The sequence below is a fragment of the Pantherophis guttatus genome, chromosome 7, assembly GCF_059756535.1.
Source record: "Pantherophis guttatus breed Tessera chromosome 7, ASM5975653v1, whole genome shotgun sequence".
NCBI classification, from domain to species: domain Eukaryota; kingdom Metazoa; phylum Chordata; class Lepidosauria; order Squamata; family Colubridae; genus Pantherophis; species Pantherophis guttatus.
In genome coordinates, this window is record NC_142069.1 from 613,541 (window position 1) to 638,767 (window position 25,227).

At 54.5% G+C, this 25,227-nt stretch overlaps 1 protein-coding gene across 11 annotated transcripts in view; it reads right to left on the reverse strand.

Annotated features, from left to right (window-relative positions):
- Positions 1-1,656: 1,656 nt before the first annotated feature.
- SHANK3 (SH3 and multiple ankyrin repeat domains 3) overlaps positions 1,657-25,227 on the reverse strand; it is a 206,454-nt gene continuing 182,883 nt past the window's right edge. For 4 of the 11 annotated variants that reach the window (XM_087873529.1, XM_087873528.1, XM_087873527.1 and 1 more), the window contains 4 exons: positions 23,741-23,868; positions 22,773-22,866; positions 16,428-18,741; positions 1,657-3,350 (listed from right to left, as the gene is read on the reverse strand). In XM_087873529.1, the coding sequence (XP_087729655.1) occupies positions 2,807-3,350; positions 16,428-18,741; positions 22,773-22,866; positions 23,741-23,868 (3,080 nt within the window). In that variant the 3' untranslated portion in view covers positions 1,657-2,806. Of the gene's footprint in view, positions 3,351-9,027; positions 9,063-13,380; positions 16,200-16,427; positions 18,742-22,772; positions 22,867-23,740; positions 23,869-25,227 lie in introns of those variants that run through there. The other 7 variants (XM_087873536.1, XM_087873535.1, XM_087873533.1 and 4 more) reach the window with 5 other exon arrangements.

Sequence of the window (25,227 nt, forward strand, 5' to 3'; positions counted from 1 at the left end):
AAGGTTTTCATGTGGATGGGGAAAATGTCCAGGCTTTGCTAGGTGTCCCTGGGATGATGGGGCTTCTTAAAAGTTTGGAATTGGAACACAGCTGCTTTCCTTCCTCCTCCTGTGACTGGGAGATTTAAAATCTGGTAGTGCCACCATGGTGGGTGTCTGTTCAGGGAGGGGGAGGGATAGACCTGGCCCCCCTCCTCTCACTTTTCCCTAAGGGGAATCAATTCGGGGGTGGGGGAGAATTGCAGAAAGGCCTGGTAGGTTCTGGGCGTTGTAGGTCAATGGATTGGGGGGGGGGCTGTCGTGGCAAGCATTCCTGGCAGATGCCAAGGCCCACTGAGCTCCTTCCAGGAAGAAGAGAGCAGCCCACCCCCAGCTAAGCTGGCTCCCTGCCTGGCTTTCCTGGGGCCTTCAAGACCATGCGCTCGCCAGCCCTTCTACAGAGCAGACGCTTGAGAGCCTTTAGCAGAAAGCAGGATTCTGTTGGCGATTGGTAAAAATGGGAGGGGGAATCTGGGGATCTATGAGGGTCAGTGAGGGCCCTTCCCTCTAGCACCAGAAGATCTAACGACCCTGCAAAGGAACTGGCTGGGCTGCCCTAGACGGAGGCTCCTGGTCTGGCCCATCTCTTTCCCTCAACCTGCTCCAGGGTCCCAGGTGTGAGACTCCTCTGGGTCTGGGGAGGAAAAAGAGGGAGGTGGGCTCCTTCCAAGCACAGCCACTCAGCTGGTTCAGCCTCCCTCCCCCAAGTCGCACCGCACCAAGGTGGAAGCTCCCTGCTGGGGTGTGGCTGGCCAGTCCCTTCTAGGCCGGGCACTGTGGTAGGAAAACAGCCACTCTGTTCTGGGGTAGCCAAAGAGATCAGGAAGGCTCCGGTAGCACCTTTGGACTCATTCTTATTTTTAAGATTACACCTTGAAAATAAAAATGGGCTCATCTTAAAAGGTGCCGCTGGGTCTCCTCCGATTTTAGGCCAGGCCTGTAGGGAGGGAACATTCCCCCCAGAGGAGCCCCAGGTGCGGAAGGGTAGGGGTGCAGGGAGGTCACTTGTGACCGGGGTAGGGGTGGGGGGGCATTTCTTTGGCCTCTTAAAGAAAAGGGGATGGACCAACCACAGGGGGGATCCGAGACCAGCCCCAGCTGGGAGCCCCTCAGGACTGCCCTTCCTTTCACAGGGCCTGGGCTCTGCAAAGTGTTGGGGACCCCCGCCCTCTGTGGGTATTTTGGTGCAGCCGCTCTGCGGTTCAGGCTCCCTGGCTTCAAGAGGGGAGAGGGAAGGCGAAAGACTTGGGTTCTTCCCCACTTGCTCCTCTCTGTTCTTCCCCAGGAAAGCAGGGGAAGGGGCTTGCGCAAGGGAAAGACAGGTGTGTGTGTGTGTGTGGAAGGGGGGGGGGGAAGTAGCTACTCCAGTCAGGGCCTGTCCAGCAAGAATGGAAGACTTCACACGGGTCCCCAGAAGCCAGTGCAATGTTGCCTTTTTTTTTTTTTGTTCCTACCCCCAATCTTTAAAATTCAGAACATCTAAAAGGAACCTTAAAAAGATTCTCTTCCCCCCCTCACATTCATTCAGTCACTAAAAACTCCCACAAGCATTGCAGGAAGGAGCCCCCAGGCCCCCCCTCTCCCCCCCAGCAAAGATAGAGCTTCAGTCAACCGTTAACTAAACAAGGTGGCTATAGATATAGATATATAGATATTTGTTCTTTTTTTTTCCTTTTCAAATATATAGCTGATTAAAAAGATGCAAAAATGAGTGACTAGGACAGAGAGGGGGGTGGGTTCCTGCTGTTGGGCATCCTCTCCTTGGGATCACCAAACCTACAGAAATGCAGAGAGATTAAGAGACCCCCTTCAATGTGTCCCGCACCCCCAAAGCCAAACGAGGCCTCCCCCCTCCCCACCAGGGCTGGCCAAGCAGCAGCTGCCGGATCCGCCCTTCGCCTCTCTTTGCGCCCCAAGCATGCTTCGATCCATGCGACATCAGCCCTGCTTGCGTGCCAGGGCATGGCAACAGTCCTCCAGGCGGCAGTGCCCGCTCTCCATGGGGGTGCCTCTCCTGGTCTTCTCCTCTTCCTGGCCCCGCTGGGTCCTTGCGGGGCAGGGCCAGGGCCAGGGCCCGGGGCTGCGGGTGGGGTAGGAACTGGGGTGGATGGGGCCCCTCCTGAGCGGTGTTCCCACTTCTGCCCCTTGACCTCTCTTAGGAGCTCCTGCTGACCTTCACAGGGAGAATTCCTCCAGCAGCAGTCGCTTGGGTGCCAGCCAGCCTCCCTGCGGCCAATGCACTGAGCCTCTTCCCCAAAAACCCTCACTGACCAGTTAGCATCTGGTCTTCCGAAGGCCGAATGCAACGCAAGCAGCCACAGCACCACAACGTACGAATACCGTTAAGGCCTGGCTGGAGCCTTGCAACCCCAGCGCAAGGACCCCCTTCCCCTCTTAACACCTTGTCCCTCTGGCCTCCCCTTGGGGCCCATGCCACGTGGGCAGGACACGCTGCCAAGGTGTTCTCCAAGAGGGGAGCGCCTCTCCTTCCCCAGAACCGCCTGTCCAGCAGTGACTCTCTTGGGGAGGGGGTGAGCTTCCGTGGCCCATGTCTGTACCCGAGGAAGGGAGTCTGCACCAGGGTGCCCGAAGAGCTGTGGGGTGGGAGGGAGAGGAGGTGCCTGCCCACCCCCCGTCTTTCAGTGCAGCAGTCCGAGCAGGACAGGAAGAGCATCCGGTGGGCTCCTGTCTACTGGCCTAGCAGGAACGGCCCCGCCTGCCCCTGAGTGACACGGCCCCGGGAGAGGAGCCCGGGCTGCCGGGATGGTCAGCTGTCTGCCAGCTGCTTCAGTGCCCGTTCAATGTTCATGCGGTGCCCCACCCGCGTCACCCCCAGCTCCACAAAGTCCTCCTTGGTCAGGGCGGGCAGGTGGGTGCCCTCAATTTCATTGTCCTCAAATTTGTCTCGATGCTCCACCAGGTTAATGCTCTCCAGCCAGTCCCCCACGTCATATTTGTTCCAGAGCTGGAGGGGTTTCTGCATGAAGGGCCGTGGGGGGTGGAGGGAATGCAGGGGGGGCCCAGGGGAAGGGGAGGGGGAAGGGGAGCGGCTCCGGGCACTGACGCTGCGCACCACGAAGCGTACCTCCTTGGGTTCGTGTGGGATGGAGAGGCTGGAAGATTTGAGGATGGTGGGCGGGGTGAGCCCGTAGGGCCGGACGGTGCTCAGGGGGTCTGTCCTATCCAGGGCAGGCTTTACCGGACTGGGAGTGCGGCGGGTCACAGGGTAGCGGCTGCCAGGACGCACGGTGTAGGTGGTGCCAGAGCTGCGCTGGGAAATGGTGCTTAGTTCTCCTAAACTACTGAAAAGTCTGTGAAGACAGAGACACAGAAAGAGAGAGAGAGAGAGAGAGGGAGAAGCAGTGGTGAGAGAGGTGCCCAGACACAAAACAGGTGCACACACACACACATTCCCCACAAAACCAGCAAGGCCAGATTTTGCAGAACCCTCAGGGAAGATACCCCTGCCACCCCCGTGAGCAATTCTGCAGGAGTCCTTCTGTGTAGGCTTTCTCTCCCAGACACACTGAGGTTGATTGGGTGGCTGACCCTACCCAGGAATCGACCCCCGCTCCAGCTTTCCAAAGCTAACATTAGTCTCCTAAGCCCCCCAAAGTCCTTAATTCCTGTGGTCCACCACCTGTCCCTGCAGCAGAAGTGGGGATCTGGGGGGAGCAGGATCTCTGGGCAGGGAGAAATCCACCCTGGGGAGTGCCAGGAGTATTTGTCTGAAATGGGAGAGGGTTTCCTGCTTGAGCTAGAAGACCTCCGAGATCCCTTTCAACTCTTTGATCCTGTGAAGACTCCCTGGTTCAGCTTCAGGGGCCACGTCCCCCATGTGCCAGAATTTGCTTGCCTGGGAGGGAGGAAGGGAGGAGTGGCTAGCTTCCTGCTGGTGTTTGTCATCAGCCCTGAAAGCCCCCCCAGGACTCTGGGATACCAACTGAAGTTTTGCTCCGAATAGACCAAGGGGAAGCTCTCTGAGCCATGGGGATAGCCAGCCTTTCTGAGAGAAGGAATTGTGTTACTCAGTGTCTGGGCCAGGCTCTCCAAACTTGGCAACTTTAAGACTTGTGGACTTCAAGTCCCAAAATTCCCCAGCCAACCGTGCTGGTGTAGATTATTTCCCGGGACAAAACAAAAAGGGACTGAAAGCTTGTTTGTTCTTTTTTGCTAACATGTGGTGGAACCTGTAGCTGAAAAGCTGGGGAGGGTGGAATTAAGAGAGTCTCTAGCTTGGAATCCCTGCAGAGGCAAACGAGATCTGACCCCTCCCCCCAATCCCTGGAGGGTTTATTTGGTGGTTCTCAAGAGAGCGTAAGTAAATAAGTCTGGCGAGAGTGCAAGAATAGGTGAGAAGCAGTAGAGACCCTACTCGGATCAGTTCAGGTGCCGTTCTGGTTCCTTCCGCCTGAAAAGTGTGGCACTCGGAGTGGAACGGTTCAGCCCAAAAGTGAATGCCTCTTTTCTTAGCCTCCCCTTTTCCAATGTTGTGAGCACACAGGATGAGCAAGGGATCGAGTTGTGTTTGGCCTGCTGCTTTTGCTGACCAGGGAGATGACCTTTGAGATGCCATCCTTCTGCACCTCCCTCTCAACCAGGAAGCCTCTGCTCATTGCCTGCACTGGAAGATCCCTTTTCTTCCTGGCCACCAGGATTCCGTTAAGAACCAACGTCTCCAGCGCATAAGGGGGAAAGATTAGGGACCTGTCCCATTTATGGGGACGGAGGGCTGAAAGGCAGAGGGGCAGGCAGGACTTGGTCAGCTGGGACTGCTTCGAGGCAGGGGGAGAACAATTAACCAGTGGAATGGCCTTGCCTCCAGAAGTTGTGGGCGCTCCATCACTGGAGGTTTTTAAGAAGAGTCTGGACAGTCACTTGTCTGAAAGGGTATAGGGTCAGGGGGTTGGACTAGAAGACCTCCAAGGTCCCATTCTGAATTGAATTGAATGTTTGAATTCTGTGAGTTGACGTAGAAAAGGCCTAGTGGTTGGGAACTCCTCTGGTAATGTCCTGTCCCTGGTCAGAAGGCGGCACTAAGGGTGGGTGCAGTACAAAAGGGTTGAGCCAGTGGGAGGACGTCCACCTGGCTCTGGAATCCTCTCTTACACATGAGCAGCAACAGAAGAAGAAATGGGAGCCAAGGAGGCCCTTGAACCTTAGGATCCTTGAGTGTGGATGAACGATCTGGGCTGGAGCCTTAGGAAAACAGCAGAATTGGGTCCCTGCTGTCTGGCAAGATGTTTACAAAAATGGCCTGAACTTGTTCCTTTGCTCGGTTCGCCTGCCTTGGACACTGGCGTCTGTTCCTGTGCAGGAAGGATGCAAGATGGAGAGACCAGCAGCAGCTTCTAAGAAACTGGGCGTCTTGTCCTTGCAATGAAACCAAGCTCTTCACAAGACCAGCTCGCCTCTCGATCAACAAGTGACCTTCAGATATGATGACGGCCTCCAGTTTGCCAAATTTATAAACGGCGACAGTCATAGAGGAGAGGTGTCATGGCCACTGGTCTTTAAATGCTTGATGCGTGGACTTGGGAGACATGAGGATGAGTTGCTACCAAGACAACAGTCAGATAAAAGAAACCCGAGTCTGGGGCTGACCTGTAACCAGAAAAAGCATCTCAGACAAGACTCTCCTTAATTCTCAGGAAGAAAGCAGGGATGCGTGTTCATAATTGAAAGGTTCTGTCACTATAACCTTAGAATAAAGGTAATATTAACTTTCAGGATTTGGTTTCTTACTTTCGTCTGCCTTGAACTCCCTAACAGCTGCTGGAAGAGGACAATGTGGCCTTCCAGGATGGGAGCCCCTGAGATGCCCCTGGTTTGACATGGCATGACACTGTCTAATGGCCAGGGATTTTCTGTCTGCCACCTGGCTGGCTGCATCTTATCTGGCTCTCCAGGTTCCACAAGACAGAAGACCGGGCTGGGATGAGGCCCCAAGGACCAGGCCTTCTGCCCCATCCCTTTCCTGCTGCAAGCAGACGCTGGAGGTGGCGCAGCCGTGTCCACCAGCCAAAAAACAAGAGTGTGTTACATAGGGAAATCTTCAGCACCAACGGCCTTTCATGATCTTCAAATGAATTAGTTCACTGTCATCAATAACGGAGAGACAACTGTGCCCTCTTGTAATAGATTACGTGGGACCCATCTCTGCTTCACAGACCTTGCATTAAAATATTCGTGCATTTGCCTGGGAAGCCTTCGGACTTGGCTTGGCTTGCGATGGACTGCAGTGTGGGGCTTGGAGCCGAGTGTGTCCCTTTCTTGCAAAAGCTTTCTTCAGTCCGTGCTTGGGCCTTTTGTTCCTAAGGGCTGGGAGCCGCAGCATAAGACTGACCACCTTTTGAAGGCTGCTGTGCAGAATTACCCACTCTTGGTTGGCCAGGCAGAGAGGTTTCTGGCCCACTTGGTGGCAAAGGCCATTCCCAAGAGCCACAGAAAACCCGTTAATCGTGGCAAAGTCTGAGCTTTGGCTAATCAACCTAAAGCAACAGCAGTCAAGTAGAATGAAGAGAAGCCCAAATTTATAACCCTCTGCATGCCGGTACTATTGGGGAACTAACGTCCTACAAGGGCTCCTTCCAACCTGCTCACTCCCAAATAATCCTTGGGTTGGCCTTAGCAGTGACGGTGGGGGCTTGGCAGAATTCTTCCCCAGGATCACAAACTTCCCGACAGCTTTACAATGTGGGAAAATCACAGCGATCTGGAAGGAAGGAGCCAAATGAAAGGCGGATCTTTCCCATAAGTCAAACAGCTGTCTGTGACCTCACCACCAGCTGTCCCTCACGGCGGGACCAGTCGGTCACGTGACCAACAGACCACCTAAGACCTATAAAAGCAGAAGAGAATTGAAATAAGACACTTCAACCGCTGACGAACGTTACCTAGCCTGGTGAGGAAACCTTCGGAAATGAAACAAGCTCGGAGAACAAACCACCCCCAATAATAGTTGTCTGTTTTGAAGGCTTCTCTCTCCATTGGTGAGACGATGAGAAAGAAGGCTCCGTCGCAAGACAGCTTTTTAATACAGGGCAGATGGAGAATTTAGGAACATCTCCTTGAGCTGAATGTAGAACCCTCAAAGGACTTTTCAGTTGAGAAAGGATCTTCTCCCTGTGTCCAAAACTGATAAACATGGAACGGAAAGTGTAATCCTCAATTCGCCATTCTTTTACCAAAGTCTTTTCAGCTGGCTTTTTCTAGAGAAAATGAGCACACTCTAGCAAAAATAGGCAATTTTAAATTCAATTTAAAATACTAAAGAGTAATTTGCTTCACATTCCCACACAGACAAAAAAACTTGAGAATCCAAAATGTGATGTTGCTTTAAACATTTTCCACACGTCCTTGGAACAAAAATGGATATTCTGTTGTAGGAGCAAGAAGGGACTCAGCAGTTTTTTTAAAAAAGGGATTCTGCTGAATCCCGAACTGCATTTCTTCTCAGAGACTAAGGACATCAACAACAAGGAGGCAAAGTGGAGGCTGTTTCGGTGGCTGAAGATTCCATGTGGGTAACGGAGTCTTTTAGAAGATGCTGAGCTCTCAAGAGATTCAGAACATAATGAGGGTAGGAAAAATACCTTCAGTCACAATGTGGGCCGTGTTTTACAAAGACGCCAGGTATTATGGCTGCCAGGAACTCCAATGCCTGCTCTAAATTGTTCGAGAAAAATGTAGGTTTTTTCCCTCAAGGTTTTCAAGAAAAGATTTGACAACCATTTGTCCAAGATGATACAAGCGGTCCTGCCATGAGCAAGGGGCTGGATTGGAAGACTCCCCCTCAAGGTCCCTTCCAGGCTTAGGATTCTACATGAAAATGTCCAGACCTGTCCGATTGTGGCCATCCTACCTCATCTTCACACTCAATGGCCTCCAGCTAAGCCATTATGTGAGTGTGGTGGTACTTTGAGCATCTCCCTTGACTCTTTTTCTCAAGACCAAAACTTTTTCTCATCACGCAAGAAGATGAAAGCAGCAGCACATGAGAAGGTACGGCCAAAGCTGAGGCCAAGCCCAGGTCCACTCCAAGGTGGAGACAAAACATTCTTCCAGGATCACAGGAGTAGATGGAGCCGATACAGGACAAAGCTCATGTTCATCTTGGGTGGGGTTCCATCTAGGAGGGCTCAGCCAGCCGTGTGGTGGTGGCTCATAGGCTGAGTGAGGATCTTTGATGAACGGGCCCACCTGAGGACCTGGATGGAAAAGTGTCATGAACATCTGGGCATGAAGGTTGGGTCCACCCTGCTGATAACATGCAGCAAGACCCACCATCAGCCCGACCTGTCAAGGAAGCAGAAGCTCACGGGCTGCCTAGATTGTGGATGATGATGAAGAGTCTCTCAGATGAGGACATCAGGGAGAGCATCACAGTCACCCCAAGGCAGTGGGATTACCCTGACGGGGAAGAGGCCTCCTGGGATCAGGGGTCTTGGGGTTCTTCCTTGGTGAGAGAACAGTGATGGGTCTTGCATGGGGCTGCAGAATCCTCAGTGGCCCAACCCCACCCCCTTGTGGGGACTTGCCACCCCTCCCCAAAAATGCTTTGGACCTCAGCTTCTGAAGGAAAAGCAGTGCCCCCTTTCCTGTCGTCCTAGCTGGGCCCATCTTTACGCTGGAGGACAGGCCTGTTCCTACCAGTGGGGCCTGCAGGCAGGGTGACCCCCTGTTGCTTCTGGAAGCCAGTCATGCCAACCGAGTAGCCCTGGCTTCACCTGACCCCACTTGGCATCCGGTTGCAGACGGGCACTTCCTCCTGGGATTCCGGGGCACAGAACATCACCAGACAGATATCGACATGCTGGGGAGGGATGCAGCCACACAGCCTTGCAGGCCCTGCCCTCCCCCTCCCGGCAGCCCCCAGCCAACCAGCCAGCCCACGGTACACACAGCAAGCAGCAGCAGGAGCAGGAACTGAGGAACGGACAGAAGACTGACATGGGGTTGCTATGAGATGAGAACATGCTCACTTACACAGCTCGCCCACCCTCCTGAGGCCTGAGGCGGTGCTAGACAGAGCAGCCGAGACATGCAGATGGGAGAGCAGGAAGAGAGGCAATGAGAAAGATGTTAGCATCCGTCCAAGGCACCGGGAACCACACTGAGAAGAAGGAACAGACTTGGTCACAAACTCCTCGGGGTCCCTGCCACTCCCAGAAGCCCCTCCTGCTGGCTGGGGACGGGCGAAGGAGAAGGGTGGAGGTGCTGGGCTGACCTCAGGCTCAACAGGGCCGGAGGAACACCCTCCCTTCCCGAGAGGGCTCCTGACCTCCTGCCACCACTGTCCACCTGGCCAGGGAGACAGGCAGTGGCCCCTTTTGCCTCCTCAGGCCACGGAGGGTCAAGGGCTCCAGGCCAGGGGCCTCAAGGAGTTCTGGGAGGCAGCTCAGTCATGGTCAGTTCAATACCCCACGGCCCATCCCATGAAGTCCATGTTCACAATCACAGATGTTCAACAGCCAAAGCCTGACATGAAGCAATTCTGAAGCTCCAGGAGGAGGGGAGGGGCTGGGGATGAGGGGCTGGGCCAGGGAGCAGAGAGAGAGAGAGAGAAGGAAGGAAGGAGAATGGGCTTTCTGGGGAGTAGGTCCAAAGGAGAGCAGTGCGCCCTACTTCTCTGGTTCCTGCTGAGCTCCCCAAGAATGTGCAAATTAGGCAAGATGGCTGAGCCAGCCTTGCCACGTTGGTGGTTGGAGCCTGTGTGCCCATGAGAGGCAGCCTCTTTGAGGAAAACCGGGATGCCTCTGAAAGGACCCCCTTGGATCCATTCGGAGCTCTCCACTGCTGACCGGGAATTCCAGCCCAAAGAGCTTTTGTATAATTTTGGGCTCTACAGAATGCAGTGAGAAATCTCCGAGTGATTTGCTACAATCATCTGGGTGATATAGAAATGCTGTAAATAATAAATAAATATGCAAGCGTTTCTGAGGGCAGCCAGTGATGAGAAATGCAAACAGGAAAAAAATCACAGAGCGGGGGGGGGGGGAGATGCTCAGGGGGTCTACCCCGCAGGGTTTTCTTCTTCCCAATCCTTCTGGGGGTCCTCTTCTAAGCCTCCTCTCCTCCCCAAGCCCTCTGGGCCAACTGCCCCAAAGGTCCTTGATCTCCTGCCAACTGCTTGCACACCTGGCAATCCTCCTGAGCAGATTAGCTCCAGAAAGTCATTTGCCTCCCAAACTAATCCAGGTGGAAGTCCACAAGAAAACCTTCCACGTGCTCTTCATGAAATCCCTGTGAGCCCAGCCTGGGCACTGGCCTCCCTCGGTCACGGCCAGCTGTGAAGACAAGAGGACCAGGCAGGCGAATGAAGGTAAATATATGGGTCCCAGGATAACGTTGCACGATCCAATCTGAGTCAGTCACCGGGACCAGAGGTTTATTCCTTCAAGCTTTTGAGCTTGTGCTGGAGCCTCTCTACATGAGAGAGAGCACATGCGGATATGTGCTTCGGGCTATTCCATGAGTCGTATTTATGCGGTGCCTTCCTATTGGTTGATTGGTGTGATGGCAGGCGATTGGCTATTGTTTCCTTGTGCCCACCCTCCATGCCCTCAGTTCCCAAGTACCTGATAAACTGATGGCAAATCAGCATTCCTGTTGACTGCCAAGGGGCCCAGTTCCCAGGCTTCAATGTTTTCTCTGGCTATTTTTGTCCCTGATCAGCCAACAATCTTAGTAGCTGCAAAATTGAATACACATCCTTGTTCGTTGCAATGTGAGGTTACCAATGAGCTTGGATTTCCTCATCTAACTGCTCGCTCCTTACCTGAGAGTAGGCTCCAGCACGAGCCCAAAAGCTTGGAAGCGTAAATCTTTGGTGCCAGTGACCGGCTCAGATCGGCTTCATGTATACTTTAGGTCTGAGTCTGCCATAACTGCACAGCTCCACCTTGTCCGAGAGGAAGGAAGAACAGCCAGCTGCCAGGGCCACCTACTCTCTCTCTTCGTAACAAGGACGGTTTCCAACCCCTTGGCACCACCAAAACAATCACTGCCTACCGTGGCGTTTTGTCTCTGGATTCAGAGGGAACTTGTCTCTTGTTGGCTGCTCTTGGCTTCTTTCTTCCTGACCCAGCACACAGGGAGAATGAAGGCATTTCTGCTCAGTTGCTGGGGAGGAGGAAAAATCCATGTGATGATTTTTCTCTCGGGTGCCACCTTAGAGCAAGGGCAGATTCCTAGCCACAACCCTGTCCAAGTCTTATTCCCTAGCATGGCAGCCGTTTCCCCTAAGCCTCTACAATCTACAAATAGCAATAGCCCTTAGACTTATATACCACTTCACAGTGCTTTCCAGCCCTCTAAGCGGTTTAGAGTCAGCCTCTTGCCCCCATCTGGCTCCTCATTTTACCCACCTCAGCAGGATGGAAGGCCGAGTCAACCTTGAGCCAGTGAGAATTGAACTGCTGAAAGTCAGCAGAAGTAGCCTGCAGTACTGCATTCTAAACACTGCGCCACCACAGCTCTTACAATAAGGTGCTTTCATGAGGACTACTGAGCTGAGGAGAGCGGCACCAGAAATCAAGCAAATGCCATGCTGTCAGTCCCGTTGGGTAGAGGAGAAAACTTTATAAGGAAGCGAGGATTCTGATCAGAGTTGGGCCTTGGAAGTTATTTCAGGAGTATCTTGACCACATGTTACACAGATAGTCCTTCGTTAACAATGGCAACCAGGACTGGAATTGCCGTCATTAAGCAATGGGATCCTAAAGCATGACGTCACGTGGCCATGCTGCTTAACGATGGTAATTCTGCCAGTTCTGGTTGCTGTTGTTAAGCCGATCACCACGGGTTGTTAAGCGAGGGCATTATGTCAGATCTCTGGATTTGGGGCTGGATTTATTCCAAAGAGATCTGAGGCCAAGCCATGTATAAATGAATTGCTTTACATCATTGGAAACGCAAGTGGCATTTCTCTCAAATGCCCCCTCCTCTAATTATTTTTCTTTGCTTGTTGCTTCCAGTGCTGGACTGCCGCAGAAGGAAAAATGTTTGACTTCTCCTTCCATATCTGAAACCATCTCTCGGGGCCACAGAAGATATGACAGCCATCTCTCTTTGCCTGCTCCCCTGCCCTCTGTGAACATGCAGGAGCCACGGTGAATGTCCCCCGTGCGGTGAGCAAGCCAGGATTAGTAAGGGGTTAGCAAATGGATGGAGCGAGTCTGCCAGCGATCGATCGGTCCGTCATAAACGCATGCCATGACTTGTGACCAACAATGGCCCTCTTACCCCTGTATCCTTGTAGGCAGTGCACTCTTTCTGTAAAAACCAGTTTTCCTGGAGAATATGAATTACTCCATGTGGGGGCGGGGGCGAGACACAGATAGCAATAGCACTTAAGACTTATACACCGCTTCTCAGCCCTCTCTAAGCGGTTTATACAATATCAGCCTATTGCCCTTAATAACCTGGGTCCTCATTTTACCGACCTCGGAAGGATGGAAGGCTGAGTCAACCGTGAGCCGGTCAGGATCGAACAGCTGGCAGTGGGCAGAATTAGCCTGCAACGCTGCACTCTAACCAATGCATCACCAGGGCTCCTTGTTTGGGGATCGGTTCTGTACAGAATGAGGTATGTTCCTTGGCTCTGCCAGAGGCATGAAGGTCATGGAGAGAGAAACTCCATGTCAAGGATGAAGAGGGCAGCCCTAGCAGAGCTGGCTTTGATGAAAGGGCACCATCCAGGGAGGGTCCCTGCCTCACCTGTCAACCAGCTCTGGAGTCCAATCTTCTTTCGCCCTGCCTGCCAGGAACCAGGGGGGAACCTTAGGGGATTCAGCGAGTCCCAACCCACAGGCTGGAGAAGAGCCCCAGATGGATTCCTGCCTTGGGGAAGACTCCCATTTAAGCCCACAGATGGGCTACGTGTCAGGCCTGGGAGCCGTCTTTTGCATCGGCCCTTCAGACCTGCCACATTTACTGCTGTGAGAAATTGGGGAGGGGGGATTACCCAGTACAAAAGGTGGCTTCCAGGCCCAACACAATGCATTTTTAAAATGGGTCTTATCAAAGTCACAAGCGGGTCAAAGCCAAAGCCCAACTGCAGTGGGCATCAATGAGATTGCCTCATCCCAAGGAAGACCACCAGGTCTCCACTGGAGCCCACCTAGCCGTGTAGTTTATGCCAGGCAGAGAGTTGGGCAAGATGATCTCCAAGTCCCCTTCTCACTCTCTGAACGTGGGCCCGGAGGCATGTGAGAGAAGCGCTTCTCCCCTCCGCTCAGCTCCGCTCTTTAATTCTTAAGAGAGGCTTCGTGGGTGTGTGTGTGATGGTTAATGGTTGTGCAGTGACCTTGCAGAAGAATTATTGGTCTGGCACGGAAATCAAGTCTATGGATAATTTAATGCCTCTCTTGCAGGGATGAAGAACGAGGCTCTCTACCAAAGGGCCCAACACGCAGGGCGAACGTGCTCTCAGCACACCAGGCCAGGGTTCTCCACACGTGGCCCCTTTAAGACTTGTGGACTTCAACTCCCAGAACTCTCTTCTGCCTGGGGAATTCCAGGAGTTGACCAAGTTAGGAGATTGCTGCGCTTGACCAACCAATGTCTAATGCAGCCAAATAGAGGGAAGAGCCGAGTGCTGCTATGTCTCCTTCGGACCTCTGGGGCCAAAACACATTTCTTGATCCCGGAAGACCCTCCTGCAGACCGGCTTCCAACAGGTAGAGAAGAAGCTGCCTTAAGAGACGCCTTTGCCCTCAATTTGCCCACCTTTGGGATCATCAGACCTCGGGGCGTGTGAGGCCATGGCAACAAAGCCTACAAGGAAATTGGTAAGGTGTTAATTGCCTTAGTTGGAAGCTCAGACCAGGACACCAGCGGTTTCAGCTGAGAATTAGGTAGCCAGGACACAGAGGAAGAGGAAGGTTTACCCTAGAGGCTAAAAGGCTTAAATGGCTTAATTCTCTTCAGGGTCTTGGTCAGATCTGTAAGAATACAAAGCAATGGTGGGTTTTGGAAACACAAACTAATCATATCCTTTCTCTCCTCCTTCCTCCTCTTCTTCCTTCTGTTCCCCCCCTCCCGCCCCGCCCCCCGGAACCCCTCCCACTAGAGCAGGTTACGCTTCTAGATAAACTGGGGGGAAAAAACCAACCTGAGCTCAGATGACACTCTGGGATGTCCAACCTTGGCAGCTTTTAAGACTTGTGGACTTCAACTCCCAGCATTGCTCAGTCAACCGTGCTGGCTCAGGAATTCTGGGAGTTGAAGTCCAAGGGTCGTAAAGGGGCCGTAGTTGCCCACCCGTTCTATGCAGTGCAGCAGGGGTCTCAAATGGAAGAGGGTCTGCTCAAACACGCCTTTTCAGTTCTAGGAGAAACGGGAAGGGTCCCCTGAGAGGCCACCAGCCTCTTTCTAGGACTTTCCAAGGTTGAGTTCAGGTGGCCAAAGCTTCCCATGCAGGAGACCAAGCCGCCACGGTTTTCTCTGCCATGTCAGGGACCTGTCCTGCCCCCTAGGAGTGGGCTCCAACAGCCCATCTTCTCCCTGGCTCTTATCTCCACTGGATTCTCACTCCGGCTGCACCTGAGGCTGGGAGGCCCCCCAGAGGGATTGCTGCGGCTGGGGGGTAGGGGTTTGGGGTCCTAAACCCCCCAAAGGGGCCGGAGGGGGCTTAAGCTGTAAATGGCTTCTTAGAAGGAAATTTTGGCATGTTATTTGCATTGCCTGAAGCGTTCAAATTTGTTGATCACTAAAAGAATCTACTGTGGGATCTACTGTTGGCTGATCTTCTTGTGGGCGTCTTTGGCCAAAGGAGGGGAGGGGAAGAGGGATCTGTTTGTGGTGGTGTGTCTGATCTCAGTTATTCAGGATAGGAAAAATTCCGTGAGATTTTATACGAGGCACCGGGGGGGCTGGGCAAATCGAATGCAACATCCGTCCAAAATGATAGAGACTGAGGGAGGGACATAAAATAGCCTCCTATTTGAGCATGCCACCCACTGGATTCTATGGTTACTCAGAGAAGAGATCTGGGGTAACTGTTATAATGGCCGAATATGTGTGTGTGTGTGTGTGTATTTGACCAGACGTTGTGGATGCTCCATCACTGGAGGATTTTAAAAGGAGGCTGGACAGGAGATTTCTCCAGAAGGATCTATATAGGGCAAGGGTGTCCAACCTTGGCAATTTTAAGACGTGTGGACTGTAACTCCCAGAATTCCCCAGCCAGCGAGATCAAGGGATTGGACTAGAAGACCTCTTGAGGTCCCTTCCAACTTTGTTATACTGCTATTCCACATCTCTGAATAAGGCAGGGCCCCGGGGACCCCAGCCCTCGTTTCTGCTGCTTCCTTGCCTTTTCCTCTTCAAGGGTTTATGAATTGAGGGTCCTTCCTTTCACTGGGGGAGGTGCGTCTGCGCAGGTCCCTCCCTCCTCATTGAGAGAATCCTCCCCCTCCCCTTTGACCCACAAGGCCCCTCCATGATGGGTGCAGTCAAGGCCTTCGGAGGCCCTGAACCCGAGAAGGAAGGCCTCCCCAAGAGCTTCCCCAGGGGTCTTCCTTAGCACCCACTTGCACCCATCTCCACTTGGCTAAATGTGGGTAGTCCTCGATTTACGACCACAAAGGAGCCCAGAATTTCTGGTAAGTGAGTTTTGCCCCGTTTTATGACCTTTCTTGCCACAGTTGTTAATCACTGCAGTCGGTAAGATAGTAAGCCAGTTGTTAAATGAATCTGCAGAAGGTCACAAAAGAGGATCACGTGACCCCGGGGAGGCTGGGGCCCTGCAGCCGTCAAAAATAAGAGTCTGAATTTTGATCACGTGACCCTGGGGAGGCTGCAAAACTCGTCTCTGAGAAAAACGGTCACCAGTCACTTTTTTCAGCATCATCGTAATCTTGAATGGTCACAAAACTGTTGTAAATTGAGGACTGCCTGTATCCCTTTTCACACCTGCAGGTAAAACAGGATGGGATGGCAGCAGCTCCGAGCTCGGGGCTTTCTCCACCAGCAGGAGGAGGAAAGGCTGGTTTCACTCTCCTGCCAGGGACCAAGCCTCCAAGTGGCTTGACTTCAATGGGACATTATGGGAAGGGGAGGCACGCGTGCAGGGTTTTACACGGGGGGTGTGCGTGTGTGTGAGAAAGGATGGAGCCTCTGCCTGTTGTCTGCCTGAGGTCTCTGGAACCGCCAAGCTGGGGGGGGAGGGGTGAGGAGGAGAAAGAGGAAATGGACAAGTGGGAGGGGGCATAGCATTCTTCCCAAATCCCCCTTCCCGAATCTAGATGGGGACAAATCCTAAAACATCATTCTGGCATTCTGGAACCAGGGCCTGCCTGGCTAAGGTAGACGGACTCTGGGGAAGGGCAGGAGGCCACCTGCAACCCCCTCCTGTCCGGCTGGGCACGGGGAGAGGGTCTTACCGTGCTGCCACCACGGGAGTCTTCTTTCCAGGGTCTAACACGCCACCGGCAGGTTCCTCCCCCAGGGAGCGCGTGTCCTTGTTCAGCTGCTGCAGCCGGGAACTGAGCTCGCTGATCACAGTTGGTTTGTCATCTTCCGGCCCGTGGATGGGCCTGCTGTCCAGGGGGTCCCCCCACAGCTTGGACCTTCGCTGAAAGAGGTAGCGTGGCCGGCCGACGCCGGCGGAAGCCAGGATGGCCGCGTGTTGCTGGGAGATGAGCTCGCTGTCCGAGGACTGCTTCAAAAGTGGGTCCCTGAAGGTTACCGGCCCCTTGCTGGTCTGGGACTTGAGTTTCGGCTTTGGAGGCACTGGCGGCTTCTCGAGTACAAAAGTGTGCCCATCTGCAAAGGAGGTGTAGGTGTCGGTGGGCTCCCCGCTCTCGGAGGACAGTGTGGACATGCTGGAGACGGTGGAGATGGTGCTTGTGGTCTCCAGGTGATGGTCACTTGAACTTCTGGTGTCCACCTCTTCCACTCCCGAGTCTGCGGCAGACTCTGGGGCGGTGGGGGCATCAGAGGGTTTCCCTGAGGGTGTTCCACCAGTGGTAGAAGGTAGGGCCACTGCCGCTGGCACGGATGGCGGGGCGATGGCTGGAGCAGCCAGTTGGCTGATAGGTGTGCCAGCGGTGGTGACCAATACCCCGTTTGCAAACTCATCGGGTGGCGGCACCAGGCCAATCTTCGCCAGCTCCTCCCTGGTTTCCTCATCGCTCGAGGACAGCTGTGCGGGCGGCAGAGTGACCGTGTAGGTCTCTACTTCCTCCTCCGAACTCCCTTGTCCAAGAGTCTTGTCCAAGGCTGGGCTGACAGGTGCCTTCCCCACGGGACTGGGCTGAGCCTCCATCATGGACACTTCCACTGGCTCTGGGCCCCCCTCTGGGACAGGGGTCTTCTCCTCCGTCACATCAAAGCCGAGGTCTTGGCCGTTGCTTGTCGCGTGCACCATGATGAGGCCGGCCGTCTTCTGCTGCGAGGTGTCCAGGATGCTGAGGATCATGGCCTTCTTCTCCTCCACCTTCTTCTCCTCCATCTCCTTCACCGGGGTCTCGGTTCGTGCCTCGCCCTCTTTCCTTGCACTTCCGGGCATCCCCCAGGGGCTCTGGGTAGGTGTCAAGGAACTGGGTGTCGCCACCTTGGCTCCTGGAGAATAGGCGGGAGATCCCCGGCCTTCCAGCTCACCCCTCTCTTGCTCTTTGGTTTGGATGTCCACAAACAAGGGCGCCGCCCGATCGGAGTCAGGGCTGTGGATGGGGGTTGCCACTCTGGAGGAGACCTGGGTGGAGAGGGCTCGCTCTCTCGCGGCCAGCGCCAGCGCCAGGGGGGAGTTGGGGTCGAGGGGCTTCCCCGTTAGGGGGTGTATGAACGTTGAGGAGGAACTGCTGAGGAATGGCTTTAAAGCAGAGACGGGGGAAGGCAGGAGAACATCCCGGCTCCCCAGCAGACGCTCATCGATGGACCGGGATTGCTGCAGCGATGGCATGTCTATGGTGGGGGGGCTCCCCTCTATGGCACCCACGGAAAGGAAGACAGTGGATTTCCGCTTCTCGTCAAGACGCCGGTCTCGCTCCTTCATGGCCCCCGTGACCGCTGTGGCAAAGGGCAGGCTGGCGGTGTCCACTTGCTGGGAGGTGAATTCCATCCCGCTCAGGCGGTGGCCCCTCCGGGTGGGGGAGGGCTCCCGGGGGAAGCCCCCAGCCACAGAGAGTGCCGCTCGCTCCTGCGCGTCCTCCACCTGCAGCTGCTTGACCAGGGGGCTCTTCTTGCGCTGGGGCTTGGTGGGGGCAAAGAGGCTGACATTGAACTGGCCCATGTTGGCGTATGGGTTGTCCGCCCCGCGCCCCTTCCGCTTCAGCTTCTCTGGCGGGGTGGCCGAGGGGCCTGGCCGGGGGATGTCGGTGGGCTCCACGGGGATGTGGGAGGAGTCTTGCAGGATGATCATGGAGCGGGCCCGCTTCTGCCGTTCGGGGTAAGGGATCCCAGCCCTGGCCTGGTCATACATCTCGGCTGCGCTGATCACCGGTGGCAGCCCGTGCAGCTTGGCCTCCAAGCCCGGCTTGAAGCTGGACCGGACGGTGTCGTACACCCTCCCTGGGGGTGGGGGCGGGGAGAAGGTGGGGGGCGGGCCCGTGTCAAAGTAGTAGGGGGAGGGGGGTGGGGGTGGAGCGGTTTGTGGTGGGGGCGGGATGCCATGGCCCTCTCGGACAGTGTCTTGCATCGACGTACTCCGGGGAAATTTTCCATCCATTAGGGAAGCCGCAAATTTTTCATCTTCGCCTAAAAAACAGCAAAAGAGGAAAAGTTGCAGCTCTTTGGGGAGGTAAAACGCTGCTTCTCTCCTTTTGACTGGCCAGTAAGATGGACTACAAAGCCTGCAAATGAGGTTTGGGGCTTGGGGTACCCATTGGCAGCTTCACTGTAGACGGTTGGAATTGAGGGGTCCTGGGTGCTCTCTGGCTTGGTTGTTTCTTTGCAGACGTTTCATGACCAAACTAGGTAACTTCATCAGTGCCAGAGGGGAGTAAACAGCCTAACCAAGGAACCATCAAGAACACCCCCACCAAAAGCGACAGGGTAAGCGAGGTGTCACAATGGTTAGGGTGCAATACTACAGGCTTCTGCTGACTGCTGGCTACCTTTAATTTGGCAGTTCAAATCTTACCAGACTCAAGGTGGACTCAGCCTTCCATCCTTCCAAGGTTGGTAAAATGAGGAGCCAGATGGTTGGGGGCGAATAGGCTGACTCTGTAAACCGCTTGGAGAGGGCTGTGAAGCACCGCAAAGCGGTATATAACGCTAAGTGCTATTGCTATTAGTATACAAACAGAGCAAACCCTGCTCCCTTCTAGCACTGACAACATTACCTAGTTTGGGTAATGAAACTGCAAGAAAACAACCAAGCTCCGAGAGCGCCAAGGACCCTACTACGGTCCTCCTCCTCCCACCTCCTTCTAGCACTGATGACATTACCTAGTTGGGTCATAAAACGTCTGCAAGAAAACAACCAAACTCCGAGAGCGCCAAGGACCCTACTACGGTCCTCCTCCTCCCACCTCCTTCTAGCACTGATGACATTACCTAGTTGGGTCATAAAACGTCTGCAAGAAAACAACCAAGCTCGGAGACACACTAAGGACCCCTCATTTCAACCCAGAGCCACAAATATTCTCCTTTGGTGGTTGGAATTCTTCAGTCAGGAACCGGCATGGGAGGGAGGCCCACAGCTGCAGACCGATGCCCAGGACTGCTAACCGGGACGGTGCAGTGCAGGCCGGCTGACGTGCCTTGGAAGTTGGGGAAGGCCAATTAAGGGGGAATAATTTTCACCGAATCTCTTGCAAGGAGCCCTTTGCACCGTGGGCAGGGATCCGTATTCCTCTGGAGTCAGGCACCTGAAGAACGATGTTGCCGAGCAGAACCACGCCAGCAGTGTCCTCTTGCCCAGGGCAGCATAATGCGCAAAGGCCCCGGGGAACAGACACTGTGTACAGTTGCCCTGCGTCTTCCAGGCTGTGGTGGGCCGGGCATCTCCATGGCGCGGAGTGAAGCCGCAGCCTCTGCAAGTCATGCTAGGATCAGCCCCCTCGAGGGCGATTCGAATTGGCCAGCACAAGCAGCCTTGTGTGCCCAGGACCCCCTCCCACTGCCCTTCCTGCCATTTGCGCCGAGGCCATCACGCAAATGATGCCACGTATGCCACGTGCACAGTAACACTGCTGCGATGACACACTCCTTCATGGAGCAGACTGGGGAATGCAGGTAGCCCTCGAATTATGACTGTCATGGAGGCCAAAATTTCTGTGGCCGAGTGAGACGGTCGTTAAGTGAGTTTTGCCCCTTTTTATAACCTTTCTTTGCCACCGTTGTTAAGTGAATCACTGCAGTTCAGTTACTAACATGGTCGTTCAGCGAATCGAGCTTCCCCATTGACTTGGCTTGTCAGAAGGTAGCAAACGGGGATCATGTGACCCCGGGACACTGCGACCGTCATAAATAGGAGTCAGTTGCAAGCGTCCAACTTTTGATCATGTGATCATGGGGATGCTGTGAAAAATGGCCATCAGCCCCTTTTTTCAATGCCGTTGTAGCTTTGACCAGTCACTAAACGAGTGGTTGTAGGTCGAAGCCCCCGCTTTGTCCATCGGAAGGAGGCCTCTCTCTGCAGGCAGCCAACAGCCAGGAAATGGGGGTTATGGGGAGGGGCTGCAGGAAAGTGTTAGGCCCCACCCACTTAAGGATTTGGGGACTGGAGTTGCATGCTGCCTTTCAACTCTGGCACCCAACCGAGCTACCAGAACATCAGAACAAAAGCAGAGCGTAAGAAAAAACAGACAATTATAGATCTCTATGAAGGCCCTGCTAGAATTGGGAGGGTTCTGGGGGAGGATCGTGGGGAGGCCAGGGGAAGGGGGCTTCAGAGGGAGGAAGCAGAGCAATGGCAGCCTGTCTCCCCCGCCAGGCAGGGGACTCTATAGGGCCGCCTGTCCTGCCGATGCCCACCGCCAGACAGGGCCCTATGGTCAGAGGAGATGCTCGGTTCACGAGGGCTCTAAAGCCAGTGCCCACGTGCCGCTGGCCACAGGCAATGCCGTCCTTTTATACCAGGGCTCTCCAAACTTGGCAAATTTAAGACTTCCGGACTTCAACTCCCAGAATTCGCCAGCCATGCCGGCTGAGGAATTCTGGGAGTTGAAGGTCACACACCTCAAAAGTTGCAAAGGTTGTAGACTCCTGCATCACGGCAAGCACAATCCTTGGGCCCAAGATTCCAGCTGCAACACAGCCAGTTCTGCATTCCCCCCTTCCTTCTCCTCCCGCTCTCTTCCCTTGGCATCCCTTGGAGGGTCGGATCCTGGCCTCAATCCCATCAGAGATGCATTCCTGCATTGCTGCTTGGCTCTGACGAATTTCCGGATCACGCAGAGGAAAAAACCTGCTCGGAAGCTTCTGGGCTGTGAATCACTGCTGTTTGTCAGCTCTTGCTGTGCCCAGAATATTTTCCCACAAGCGGGGAGACTGGCATCTCTCCTGGCAGGGAGACGCCCTACAACATCGCTCTGAGTGCTGGCAGATGGTGGAGCAGCAGCAACCCCTTGAGGTGTCATCGGAAGCCCCATGGGCTCCCCACGGCTCTGCCTGCCCCCCCAGCTTCCTCTTCTGCTCTGTGTCCATCTGGAATTCTCCCACTGCTACTTCCCCTTCTCCCCCCCTCTTTTTTAAATAAAACCTGACAAGGTGAACTCTTCATTCCAGAGCCCTGAATTATTTTCAGCTCCAGCAGGATTTTTTTCCTTGCGTTGCTTGAAATACTGGTATTTCTCTCCCCCCCCCCCCCCATTCGTTCTGCTGATGCCCTGCTAGGCAAAGTAAGAACGGGCAGGTACATCCATTTCCTTCCGTAAAGTTTGTGTTTTGCGTTGCTGGAGCCCTGCTCTCAAATCAGCTGAGTGAAGAGCAGCCGCACCAGCCGGGTGGGTCCCTGCGATCATCTGCACGGTTGGAAGAAATCCTTGGGATCTGGCTCAGAGTCACAGGGTCCTTTTAATGTCTTCTCAGACATGGCGCTGTGTTAAGAAGAGCCAAGGTAGACGGGACGTGATCAGGCAGCAACAGCCTCGACTGTCAATCAGAGCTCTCTCACCAGGAAACTCTTGTCCGAGTTCCCACGGAAGACGGCTTAGTCAGGGAAAGTGCCTGGTTCACACCAGTGTCTGCAACTCGTGCAGGTCTCCTGGGAACAAGCATCTCACTCATGTGCCACCACCAGGCAATGCTTACCCAAGAGCCAGCCCAAGGGGCAACCTGCCAGTCAGCCAAGCCAACAGCTGCATGAGGGGAACTCAGCTGTTTGACTTCCCTGCTGCTTCGGAAGCAGCCAAACCAAGAAGGGCCTCGTTCTTCTAGGGGTGATCGAGTCAGGGACCCCTCCAGGCAACCAAAGGCAGCCTCTCGGATGCCCCTCGTTGCTTCCTCTAAAGCGGGGGTCTCCAAACTGGGCCACTGGAAGACTTGTGGGCTTCAACTCCCAGGATTCCTTGCCCAGGCATTCTGGGAGCTGAGGTCTGCAAGTCTTCCAGTGGCCCAGTTCGGAGACCCCTGCACTAGAGATAGGGGCAGGGGCATTTAGAGGAACCCTAACCCCCTCCCTGTGAAAGGCTGTGAATCCTTATTAGGGTGGGGCATCCATTGCAGCCGTCTTCTTGGCTTTCTGGATGGCTGAACTGGGGCTTTGCTGCTGGAGGACCAGAGGAGGCCGGCTGCTTCCTGTCCACGGGGCCTCATGGGAAGCCAGAGAAGATCCCACTTACCTACAGACTTGGTTCGCGGGAGGCCTTTGCGGAGGGAGATGTGGGGCTTCTCCGGCCCTGCATGGGTGGCCATGCCCTGGCGCTCGAAGAGGGACTGGAAAAGAAAGGAGACATGGCAAGTCCCACCTGCTCGGGCCGGAGGTCACACCCCTCCTCCCTCCCCTCCTTCAAACACTGGCCTGGGGGCAGGGAAGGGCCGCAAGGGAGCCCCCAGGCCCATCCACAGGCAGTCCTCAACTTACACCTCTTCATTTAGTGACCGTTCGAAGTTACAATGGCACTGAAGAGTGACATATGACCGTTTTTCACCTATATGACTGTTGCAGCATCCCTGGGGTCACGTGGTCAAAATTCAGAGGCTTGGCAACTGGCACCTATTTATGACGGTCGTGTGTCCCCCTTTTGCAATCTTTGGACAAGCCAAGTCAATGGGAAGCCAATTTCACTTAACAACCGTGTGACTAGTTTAAAAACGGCAGGGGTTCACTTAACAACAGGGGTAGGGAAGGTCCGAAAAAGGTTGCAGAACTCCCTTGACTGTCTCACTTAGCGACAGATATTTTGGGCTCAATTGTGGTCGTAAGTCGAGGACTGCCCGTGTTCCAGCCTGACCGGGCCTTGCTGGCATCAGCTGGAGATCAACCCTGGGGCCTTGGTGAGGGTGGACCTCCTTGTCCTGGTAGCCAGGAGGCAGTCATGGCAAGGGGGCAGCCTCTGTCTGCCAAGGCAGCGCACAAGGGGCTCAGGGCAGCCAGCCTCAGTCCTTCCCCCCCCGGAAACGTTAACGTTGCCTTCTGATCAGGACAAATGTTTCGGTCTGCAAAAGGCCGGTTCAATCGTGCTGCTGCCATGCGGTCATTTGGCTGGCATCAACACGGCTGCAGTAGAAACCCGTCCGGGCAAAGCTCGCCTCAGCAGACCTTCCTCCGTTTGGCCCCGGGGTGCAGCCCCCAGCCCAGCCCTCTCACACTGATCTCTGCAGGGGTGATGCGCCGGCTGGTCGGTCTCTGCTTCACGGTGGCTGCTCGGGAATCCGCTTCCACCAGGTCTGGTCTCAGCGAAGGCTCAGCCGCTGCCAAGATCTCGTCCAGCTTCTCTGCAAAGTCAGACACACCGGACCGAGTTAGCTGGGCTGGCCCTCGCCAACCGTGCCCTGCTGTGGGCATTAGGCTGCCCTGCAGAGTGGGGAGCGCTCGGAAGGCGGGACCTGGAACCTGGTGCCCCTGCCCCCCTGTGGAGGAGGTCTCCTCTAAGCTCCTCAGAGATGGACGGGGCACCAACTTCCTCCTCTAAAGGCACCCAAGCCTTCCCAACTGCTGAGGGACCTTCCCAGGTCAGAGCTGAGCAACTTACAAGCTTCTCCTTCTTAAGCTGCTCCCAAAATCTGAAGGAGCCCTGAGCATCCTTGAGCCGAAGGAAGCCAAGTCTGCTCAGAAAGGAGAACTTCTCCGCCTTCCCGGAGTCAATTGCTCAGAAGATGAACTTCGCCCCCTTTGGGTTTCTGGGATTTTGTTTGAAGACAGGGGTGGGGAACGATGGACTTGTGGACCAACTCCCAGAATTCCTCGACCGGCATGGGAGTGGAAGTCCACAAGTCACAAAGGGGCCATCATTCCGCACCCCCATTTTAACAGAACAAACAGAAGAGAAGGGAATCCTGACTTCCTGTTCCTGAAATGCTTTGGTTTCTGTCTTCTTAAAGGGTTTCTGTGCCCCTCCAAGTCTTTGAACTTTGAACTTCAAAAGTCTTTGAACTTTGAACTTCAAGGAGAGGAGTCCTTACTTGTCCTTGCCTTCTGTTGGGCAAGATCCATCCCTCCCCACCATCAAAGAGGCTTCCTCACTGCCACGTGCTACTTCCTCACTGCCTTTCCATGCTACTTCGGCCCACAAGCAAGAGGGCAAGAGTCATATTTGGGTGTGATTACAAAGCAACTTGGGTCTGGAGGGCTTCCAACATGAGCCCTCAACCCCTTGGGCAGCCACCCTGCCCTCGCTTCCATCCCCAGGGCTGCCCCACCCCCACCCCCCGGCTGGTTCTCTTCACAGAACAGAACTTAACCGAGAGAGTTGAGGTCCAGTAGCTGAAAAATCACAGCTTAGGGGTTTAGTGTGTTGGGGGGTTCATGATTCACTGCCTTGGGTGTACACAGGAAATGGGCTTAATTCACTAACGAGGTTAAGTGTAGGTTGTACAAACTCAATCCACGCCATGATGGCCTAGGCGACCACAGCCTCTTGGGTTCCTGACAAAGTCCAGCCAAAGAGCCTCCCAACTCAGCTGCCTCCTTAAAACCAGAACTGGGGCCACGTGTCCCTGGCCAACGACCACATGAGCTGGGATGCTGGAAGTTCCACCAGCAGCGTTTGCAGGATCCTGACTAGTCCCCATCTGGGGGCAGAGGATGGGGCCACCATCTCCCACCTTTCCATCTTCTCAAAATATGAAGTTCAG